The 11221-nt window shown below is 33.8% G+C and overlaps 1 protein-coding gene across 1 annotated transcript; it reads left to right on the top strand.

Annotated features, from left to right (window-relative positions):
• The first annotated feature begins 6376 nt into the window (after positions 1–6376).
• Positions 6377–10424, top strand: LOC122833062. Its single transcript, XM_044120362.1, has 5 exons — positions 6377–6434; positions 6792–7115; positions 8462–8788; positions 9759–9842; positions 9955–10424. Exons 1-5 carry the CDS (start codon positions 6377–6379, stop codon positions 10008–10010), a joined length of 849 nt encoding a protein of 282 aa, XP_043976297.1. The 3' UTR covers positions 10011–10424.
• Positions 10425–11221: the final 797 nt, after the last annotated feature.

Genomic DNA, 11221 nt, shown 5'->3' with positions numbered 1-11221 from the left:
TGCACACAGAAAATCTAAACCAGTTTCACATTGCTTCACGTTACCTTTAGTCAGGATCAAGGAGAGGCAACACAGTAGCAATGATGGTTTAACTGTATTAAATGTTATTGTTTCAACAAAGGAACTTCATAATGACTATTTTTATCTCATAAAACCTCAAACCAACATATTTTGTGATTTGTATGAGTTTTAAAAATGCACAGGAAGCAAATGAATCACAGCAAATAGTTTCTAACAATTTTTTTCTGTTGGTAGATGTGAAACATATCCAGAAAGAAAAGAACACATTGCTCTGGAATAATTTCTAAATAAATTAAATAAGAAAGTAATAATAGCTTTTTATTTGCAATTTTATAACATGTTAACAGCTGGTGTGCTGGGGTGTCCCTCAAGGCTCAGTTCTTGCCACACATCTTTTTAATTTATACAAAGATTTGCCATATTGTGCAGTTCAGATTCTTAATGTAAATGTAAATGGAATTTTGTTCACAGAACAAGTTCAAAATAATAATAAAAAAATACCAATAAAGGAAAGGTTCTGCCTTGCAGAACTAACTTGTCCAGCAGTGAAATCTAAAGCCTGTCTGGAAAACAATATTGTCTGATGTCATACACTGTTACATTGTTTTGAAATGTCGATTCTTAAAGACTGTTGCACTTTTACTCAGTTTTGTATTTTAAAGAACTTTAAACATGAACTCTTCTTCCTATTTAAACCTAACCAAAAGTAAAAACTAGGGATGGGCGTTACAAACTACTCAGAGCTGCACTGGCTAAACTGCATATTCACTAACAACTGTCCCTGTACAAATAGTTGTTCAAGTTTTAGAAGAGAGCTTTTGCAGACAAGAAAGCGCCGAATTACAGGGAACATTACCCCAAGTTTTGAATGGTTGTATTGTCATTCAGAACAATCTAAAACTGTTTCAAGTTACTTCTACATATATTGCGTATTGTGAAATAAAACTTGGATCAGTTGTAGATTAAAAACTTTATAAATGTCTTGATCTGGTGTCAAAGGACACAAAACTGAAAGCAAGGCATGTTAAAAATAGAAAATGGAGAACAAAAGAAAAGAAAACAACCAGAACCGGTTTTGTTGCTTATGGGAAACTTACTGCAATCTTAAAGTAAGAAAAGAGATTTCCATCTGTAAAAGTTAAATGTGAGGCATCCACAAATATTTGAAGAACTCTATCATTAGATAATTAATAAGAATTTGACAAGAAGCTGACAGACAAACATATGAAACTGACTAATAGAAGAAAAAAAAAAAACAACCGCACATTTCTAAAGTCATATGATGAGGAACTGTGTGAAACAGCAGTCTGCCAAAATGGAGACACCCTGATATCAACCACAGCTCACAACCTGTGCAAGATGTTCTATTCTTCTAAACACACACATCCACTTTATTTTACTCCTTTTTTTCAATCTTTAAAAGCATCATTTTGAAGATACATCTCCATAATGTAGAATAACATAAAGTTTATGTATTTTAGTTATTTTATTCAAAAAGTGAAACTCTTATGAACAAATAAAACCTTTTAAGATTTTATCTTGAAAGATAAAGTCTTTCAAAATAATTTGTTCATTTGGATGATTAAGACTCATCTATATAGATGAGACTTCTTAATGATGATAAACAGAAAACTTACAAGCAGCCACAACAGAATCAAAACTAGGAATAAACAGAAACAGAGTGGACTGAAAACCCATAAATGGGATGCAGCAGCCAGGAGCCAGGAAAACACGGACAGAGAAGAGGAGAACCAGGAAACTATGTGAATGACAGAAGAATCCAGCAGGGAGCGACAGAGAATGATGCTGAGTTTGATTACTTGATAAAGAACAGGTTGCTGCTTAGAAACAGGGTGCAGCTGGTAAGTCTATTCTTTCCTATTTTTTCCCAGGGCAAGACACAATCGTCTTGTCCTTGTAGTAGTCAGAAAGACCAAAGGCACAAAATGACAGCCTCATTTTTGTCTGACTGCCCCAGGGCAGTCAGAGTATGAATGTGCCCTTAAAGTTAAAAATTGATACGGAGGGCTTTATAAATAAAATCAATCATTACTGTCCGATGGTTTTCTTTAAGGGATGTGTTTTTGCCCTCCTGGAAAGTTCCTTCATTCAATCATTGGAAAGCAGATTTTTTTTTGATGAGGTCAGGATGAAAATGCATTTGGTCATCTGAGCAAAAAGAGGTCAATCGCTTTCTTATTGCAGCTGTGTCACTAGGAAACAGCTCAGATTCTTAATGTGATTGAAAACCGAATCTTGTTCCCAATGTATGTTGAAATAATAACAAAATACAAATAAACACAAGGTTCTGTCCTCCACAACTCACATGTCAACCAGTGAAATATGACCTCTGAGTGATGATATAATTATGCTCAAATATATATTTTAGAAGAGATTATAGTTGTTTTTCTGCTCTGATGAACTACTGACCTGTCCATAGCCATTCTGTGACCCTAGAGAGGATTAAGAGTGTATAGAAAGTTATTGCTCTATTATACTGACAGAAATTTCTATGGTGAAGTCTCTACTTGTACTCTACTTATTTATATGCTTTATATCCTGTGTTACATAATGTGTCCCTTACATAGTGTAGTGAGCAACTTACATTTAAGTTGCACTGCAGTTGCTAAACTAAAACTCAGTTGTATGAGAACATTGTTGAAACATATTTAATAACTACATACCCACATACACCAAGTCATAATGTATATTATTCTATAAACAGTGCTGTGGATTACCGTCTTCTAAATAAAAATGTATGTAAAACAAATTAAAAACAGTGAATTTCAAGTCACTATCACCTGAAACAAATATGAATATACAATCAAATAAAAAGCTAATTCAAAAAGTAAAAATGCTGAATTTTTACTTTTTTAATCAACAGGATAACAGTCACACTGTATTTAAAATTAATGATAAAAATGCCTTAGTAATAAAATACTTTGAAAATTTCTCTTCAGTTTGCTCTTGGCTTTGGTTTTTTTTTTATTATTTTGCTTTTGAGGTTATTCTAACAATCCTTTTTTTATTTTTTTGTTTGTTTTAGCTACATCTCCTATGTTCTCTGTGCATTCGATTGAAAATCTCTAGCAGTCTGCACGACGTCGTTGGGTGTGTGAATTCAAGTTGTGACACCCTTTAAAAAGCTACAGCTAATAAGATCCCTGTTACACACACACTTATTATGGCCCTTTTTGTTGAATTTCAGAATTGTCCATCCATCATTAGTCATTCAGAAAGTGTTACAAAACTATTTGTGGTCCTTAGAGAAAATACTCTGCAACAAGCCAAAAATAGATGAAGAACATCTTGGTTCAGGACATTTAGATTTTATGTATTCAGGTTGTGCAGCAGCATAATGATCCAAAACATACCTGCAAGTCAAAGCCTGGATTTAAATGTAAATCGGACATTGTGGCATCAACTTTAACTGGCTGTTCATGTTTGAAAACCTCTTCAGAGGTTGGGTCACAATCCTTTTACACTGATGAAAAACACTGATTGCCAGGTACCAAAAAGCTTGTTACTGTCAATGGTGGCTCAGCTAGTTCTGCTAATGAGGATAATTACATTTTCATATTTGGTCAAGATCATTTAGAGTCCCCTTTACTCTTCATGAATAAAATAATAAATTTGAAACCACATACTGCAGCAATTGCTCAGATAATTTTTGTTAGACAAAGTCATGTCTTTGATAGTCTGGAGTGTGACAGAAAAAGGAATAGGTTACTTCTGTGCAACCTTTCAACTTTATCTGTCCTAATTTCTAATTTTACACTCATCATAGGACATCTGGGAAAAATAACAAAAAATAATTACCTTCTATTATTTCAGTAGATCAATATTATTTGCAAGTAGTCTTTACAGCAACAAGGGACATAGACTTTATGTGTGGTTTACATTCACTTTTGCTTTTATTCTGGGATACAGCTGGCACCGACATTGACAACATATTGTGTTAATAAAATACTTTTAGTTAAATTTCATTAGATCTTGTTTTGGCCTCATTTAGATTTTGACCTAGCCTGACAAATTACCTCAAACACTCGCAGTCCAAGTATCTAGATCCATGTGACAGATAAATTGTACTTTTTGTGTTGATATGACCATATTAAATACTATTTTTTGATTTGGATCAAATAATTCATCTAAAATCTAAAATACAAGAACAGATGGACTAGTTTGTTTTCATCGTCAGTGTCATAGCAGTACTGATCGTTGCACGTCACTGATAAACAACTCTTGTGAAGAATAATGCTGCTACTGGTTTCGTACTAGTTGTCCTTTTGGCACCTCCTGCTGGGCAACTCTAGACATTACAGATATAAACTTTACTGCTGCTCTTCTATAAACCAAAATGGATGGGAAAACACTTAATATTCTCAATATCACAGCACTTTAACACTAAGTCACATTTAATATTCAGTACAGTATCCAGTTTGAGGACAGTAAACAGTTTTAATGTTATCACTGAATTTATATCAAACGTTCATATGTAGTGAGTGACTCCCATGCCAATGGTGCTGCATTAACACCACCGGGTGGCAGTGTAAAATTGAATTAAGGTATTTAAAGGTAACTGAATCTGGGCAAAAAATCTGAGCTTATTCCATCTATTTAATTAGGGTTAGGGCACAAATAAAAACATAAAAGTCATCTTTGAAAGTCTAAGCTTGCTGAGCAGCCTGAGGTTTTTGTATCCTGTATAACTGCACACATATAGAGCATGTAGTAAAATTTGCAGCTATAAATACTTTATTTGCATTTGATTGTTGGCATTTTATTGAAACCAGATAGTTCAGGAAAATACCTTTATGTTAACGTGCTCTGTTCCATTTATATTTGAATACATAAAATGGAGAGAAATGTCTAATTAGATTGCTTAAAGTACTAAGCACTAGAAAAACGAGCAACGCCCGAATGTATTCCAACTTGCAACTACGGTATTCTTACATGTGATGTCACTCTAGTCCTGAGTTATAACTTTAAGAAACAAATCACAGTATAAATTTCACTATAAGGTGATGGGTGGTCTGAATGTTTTCTAAAATATAACACATATGGTTATTGGTATTTATTTTTTATGTAATAAAAAAAAGAATCAATTTTTCATGTTTATTTGAGATTAAATAATTTACTCAGAAATAAATGTAAAAAGATCAAATATTTACATGCGACACTTATGTAGATTGAACTGAATATTTAAGAGTGGATTTTTTTTCACGTGACTGATCTTAAACTGTAAAAGCTATGTGTTGTCTTTGAATCATTTTCATTGTCACCAGGACCAGAGCAAATTGGTATTTGCAATGTCAGCCACTGGTTGGCTTAGATGTGGGCCATGTCAAATTACTCATACTTACATCTTCCCTAACTGAACAGGGAAGAAAAAAGTGCACACACATGAACCTCCTGCACATGCAGGTAATGACAGCGGACGATCGCTTGTGTTGTGTTGTTGACTTCATATCAATTCCTCATACCTACCATGTATGTAGCGACGGTGAAGAGGGGTCCTGACTGACATTGTGCTGCCATGAACTTAAGATTTTTCTTCTCTTGCTATAGACCAGGCATAGATGATGCCCTTGCCAATCAAGGAGCATTTGTACTGAAGTGCCAGACATGAGAGAATGGCTTGAGCTAGAAAAACACTGAAATGATACCACAAACAGACCAAAGAACCAAAATGAACTTAAGATTCATTAACCTTCAGCTTTAGGACTTTATCTTTTAACATTTTAAGTCTACCCATGGAGAAACCTGACTGAACTGTTTACAACTCTGAAGTGTAATAAAACACACCCAAAAACTGCTGTAACGCTTTTACCAGAGGAAACACCTGCAACTACATAAACCAATGACCACAAATTTGAGAAGAATGGTGGAAATACATGACCTGAAATCAAATTTGTATGATGATGAAAGTGATAAGTCCACAATTACTTTGACTTCTTGTGACTTTTACATGCTCCAAAAACTAGCATTTTTTAATTCCACTAAACAATCAATCAATCAAATTTTATTTGTATAGCACAAATAGCACTAATAAAATAAGCATACATTTAGAGTGCTGACAACATGTACATTGATATTTCATGGCTGATGCACTTTACTGATTTATTGAACATCTTTTTCACTACACTTGTGCAAAAGATTATTAATGCAGACAAATATTTATCATCATGGTGTCCTCTAAAAAGCTTTAGACTTCATGTAAAAATGGGTTGTAAGTCAGTGAAAGTATTTCCGTGAATTAAGCGTGGGCTAACTGAGGTAGTCTTGTGGTTAACATTTGAGAGAAAAAGCAGCCCAGCTGTGTTGCAGATATCACATATTCACGAAGATACCGAGAATGTATTCAGGCAGGTGGATTATTCTTTTAGCCCTGTGGTTTACGTCTGTTGTCTCAAGTAAGTCATTTTTTAAGTTAAAATGTATTGGTAAAATTGCCATATGTACATTTAAAATGTTAAAATATTTAACTAATTATGCTTGTAAGCACAATTTGTCAATTTGAGCTCTGATTAATTACCAAACATTTCTTAAGAGTAAAATGTAAATGTATTTGCAATAAATGTTAAAAAATATATATATTTATTTTTCCCTTAGAGAAAAAAGATCTTGGTGAAGAAATAATCCAAATTACTGTCACTCATGCCCTAAACTCGTTAAACACATCAATCATTAAATCTATAATTTGATCTATAAATTAGTTTATTATTTATTTCTTTAGATCTGTTTTCATGAAACTGTTGTAATTCATTCAGGTGAAGGAGTCTGTAAGAGACATGAAGTCAGCGCTGCTCTTGGCTCTTCTGTGGTCTTGCCCTGCAACTTTTTATCAAATGACTCCAGCTGGGTTGAATGGACTCAGGCTAAGGAAGATGGACAAAATGTGGACCTGGTTCGTCTCTCATCTAAGGGACGCATTCTTTACCTGAACCCCAGATCTGGGCGAGTGAAAACCTTTCCCATCCAGGCTTCAGAGAGGAATTACTCTATCGTCATTGATGAGCTCCAAAACTCTGATATAGGTTCTTACTACTGCAAGCAGAGCGATGAATGCTTTGAAGTGAAGTTGTCCAAAGACGGTATGTTGTTTCTCTTGTGCCTTAAATTTATTCTGGTGTCAAATCTTTTTATTTTCTACATTAGTGAATCGTTTATTTGAGCAGTGGAGAAGTACTGAAGCTTATGTTTATGTGCCACTGTCTATTCAAGTAAGCATTTCTTAAAAAAGTCTTGCAGTAAAGGTTTTTATTAAACAAGTTTTTCAGCGATTAGGTTTTTGTTTCAGTGAATTGATAACCATTAAGCTATTCTAACAAAAAAAAGAAAGAGAAAAGAAAAATTGCTATTTATCTCCAAATGCAGAGTGGTTTGGTTGCCTTTAAAAAGAAAACTAATCAAAATGTTTATTTAGTCTTGAGAAAATGGCTTCTGTGGGGGAGTGGGAGGAAAGATGACTGCCAAAACTATGATAACCTGATTGATTAGAATTACCTAATGCATTATTAAGACCTAAAATTACAGATGTGGGCCACAATTTTTAATAAGGAAATCTCCTTGGGTGAACAAAAAAGGAACAAAAATATTTGATTGAATGACTAATGACTAAAAAATGTAGTTTTACTACACATCTGACTTAAGAAATAAATACATGAAAACAGAAAAAACTCAGTTTGAACAGTAAAGATTAAGCTTAAAGTGTTGGTTTATACTTTAAGCTTTAAGAAAAAAGACATGTGGTCTGATTGGTACAGATAGCGCTAGAACAGTTCTCACCTCTGTCATTAGGAAAACCACTTTCTGCACCAATGCACTGCAGTTTTCTCTCATCTTACATCCATTTCCTACCTATGAAGAAACCATTTAATACACTTTTGCTTAAAGTATTGCGTATTAACACATTTTCCTGAATTATGGAGCAGAATTTAAATTTAAGCAGAAAAATAAAACAAACAATACAGAAATTTGGGCTTAATGAAAATGTTTATTTTAAAAGATATTTTTCATGTGAAAAGCAAGCCTCTTTCTTGAGACACACACCCCCCCACACACACACATTATGTATTATTATTATTATTATTTGAAAAATTGGGACTGATATTTGAGCAGGCTGCTCTCCTGTTTCTAGGATGACAAGATTTATACTTCTTGAGCTCAGATTGTAATTTGCTGGAATCTTCTGATGTGATTAAGAAAACTGTTACCTGCTACCCCACATGCAAACTCTGAGTGTTCTTTAAATGAAGAAGATCTTGGTGAAAGATTTTTTTTTCTGCCACTCACATGAGAAAACAGGGACATTTACCCAAAGTCTTGTTAAACACATCAGTTATTAAGACTAAAACTTGATTTTCACATAAGTTTATTATTATTTATTTGTTTGTTTGCATTTTTTATGAAACTGTGCTTCATTCTCATTCACATGAAGGATGTTTTAAAACTCAAGAAATCAGATCTCCACTTGGCTCTTCTGTGGTCTTGCCCTGCAAGTTTTCATCAAATGACTCCAGCTGGATTAAATGGACTCAGGCTAAGGAAGATGGACAAAATGTGGACCTGGTTCGTCTCTCATCTAAGGGGCGCATTGTTTACCTGAACCCCAGATCTGGGCGAGTGAAAACCTTTCCCCTCCAGGCTTCAGAGAGGAAATACTCTATTGTCATTGATGAGCTCCAAAACTCTGATTTGGGTTCTTACTACTGCGAGGACAGCGATGAATGCTTTGAAGTTCAAGTGAAGTTGCCAGTGGACAAAGGTATGCTGTTTTCTCTGTGAACTCTTTCTCAACATTTCATCCTCTTCCTTTTGTTACTATAAAACAAAGACTAAAAACAGAGAGAAAATTGCTTTAAAAGAGAATCTACTAAATACTGCATCAATGGTTAAAAATGCTTAGAAAATGATTTTATCTTCAATGCATTCTCAAGAATTTTTTGGAATAAAATGTTTGTGTTCTTCTGTCAAAGATATATTTAGAGTAAAGGTTTTTTTCCAATATCACATGACCAGAGTTAATTATTTCAAGTCCAGTCTTAAAATTTTTATGACATCAAACCTTCCAAAACAAACTTTTTCAATATGTGGCATCAGAATTGAATGATCATATCTAATTTTAAACAAGATTTTCACATGTAAAGATAACCAACACAAGCAATCTCCTGAATAATTATGAACATGGCTTAAATTAATTTATAAGTTGTTTGACAAAAATGCTAAGTTTTAATTTAGTTTTAAAATATTTCTAGTTTTTTTTTCCTTTCCTGTTTGGGTTAGCAGTCACAAAAAGAATTGTATGATGAGGACGTTTGTGAAAAATCTATCTATTATGCTCAAATTGTTTCTTCTGTGATCCTACATTGTTACTTTTTATCAAATTACCTTAAGTGAGTGACCTGGGCTCACCTAAATGAAGTGGACCTGGTTCATCTATCATCTTGGGCATGTAAAATTCCTGGACTCCAGTAAAGGCCTTTCCAAACCAGGTCTCAGGCTGGCTCCATCATCATTGATGATCTAAAATACTCTGATCTGGCAAAATGAAGAATATTTAGTTTGAAGTGGAGTCATGTGAAGAAAGACAGTGTTATTTTTGTCTTTCAGGGTTTTTTTTTTTACCTATACAAAACATTAGTCAGTTCAAATGTATGCAGCAATGTTTACAAACCTTGAAAAAGCAAAAACATAAAATAAGCTTCTTTGTCCAATAAAAATCATCTTTATTAAAGATGCGGACGTTTCACCACTGAGATACGTTTTCATTGGCCTGTCTGCTCTCCTTTTTCTGAGTGCTGTTGTCTACTTCATAAAATGTGAGTACCGTTCCGTCACTCTCAAAATTAAAAGTTGAAAAACAAATAACAGGTTTTTACTCTGCTGGTGTTTGATGTCATGGATTAAATCTACTTTTCTATTATTTTTCAGGGTTCTGTAACAACAACACGCAGGACAGCACTGCCCATCCATCAGTAGAAATGTAACGGGTAATTTGAGATCCAATGGCCCTCTTGTCTTATCTGGTCACATTAGTTACTTAAGTTACACAATCTTCATGGTCGCAGTCTTCTTCATATTGTTAGCACCATCCTCTTCAATTCTTGTAGCTTTCCAAACTAAAAAATCTTCACAGTATTAAACACTGACTATGTTAATTTTCCAAATGAAGTAATGCTAAAGTATGAACATGTGGTAAAAACATGTCATAAGGTAAGGTAAATATGTTTATACAAATGTACAATGTTTTCTTGAAAAATCCTACATATTACTGTTAACTAAACAAAGTTATCCTGCCAGGAGTTTATTTTAAAATGAAGGCTACTGCTCTGGATTTGGTTGGAGTATTTTGTTTGATGGCTCCTCCCTTCACCTGCTGAATTCATTTTTGATGTAATATTTTGTTGTGGGTTCTTACATCTAGGTTGTAACAGGAAGAGTGCAGTTAATACAAATAGAGAGTTTAAAGATGATGTTTATTTGCATTATCTGTCTTCTTGATACTATGCATGTCAGCTTGTTTTACATGGTCAGAGATACACCTCTACATTTTTATTACATCCAAAAATCAAATTAAAAATAAAACTATCTTCTCTAAGAACTGTCAGTGTTTGTTTTTTAAGTTCAGTGACCACATCCATGGTGTTTCTGTAAGATCTGAGCTTAGAATAAGTAGAATGTTTATAAGAAAGTTGGAAGCCACAGAAATTGCTAACAGCTGTGTAGGCGTACTATGTAAAATTTGCACAAAAATGGGTCTTGCGTAAAAACTACCAAGAACAAGTTAACTGAATATTTGATACAATTTCATAGACCAGATAAAAAAGGAGTCTGTCAGTAGTCTTCCAAAATTTCTCCAATTGGTAAATTGGTATTTTTTTTTTTTACTTTATCAAGTTTACCTGTCTGACATTCAGACAATGTTCTGAATGTTTTGTTTGAAAATTGATTTTATGGTTTTGCATGTAAGGCTGATACTTTAGTGATGTTGTTGTCAGTCATTTGCCATGTCTGCAAATCTGTTTGTTGCATAGCGGACACAGAGCGCAAGAAAAACTAGAATACGAGTGGTTTGGAGGTTTATTTTCAATGGTTTTTCAGTATAATTTTTTCTATTGTTGTGGTGCACTGCACTAAATTAAGACCTCCATCTTCAGGTTTTATTTTCTTAACAGAATTGTTATGCAGTGGCAGCGTG

The sequence above is a fragment of the Gambusia affinis genome, linkage group LG06, assembly GCF_019740435.1.
Source record: "Gambusia affinis linkage group LG06, SWU_Gaff_1.0, whole genome shotgun sequence".
Lineage (NCBI taxonomy): Eukaryota > Metazoa > Chordata > Actinopteri > Cyprinodontiformes > Poeciliidae > Gambusia > Gambusia affinis.
The sequence above is the reverse complement of the archived record's forward strand: the minus strand, read 5'-3'. Positions and strand labels throughout refer to the sequence as shown.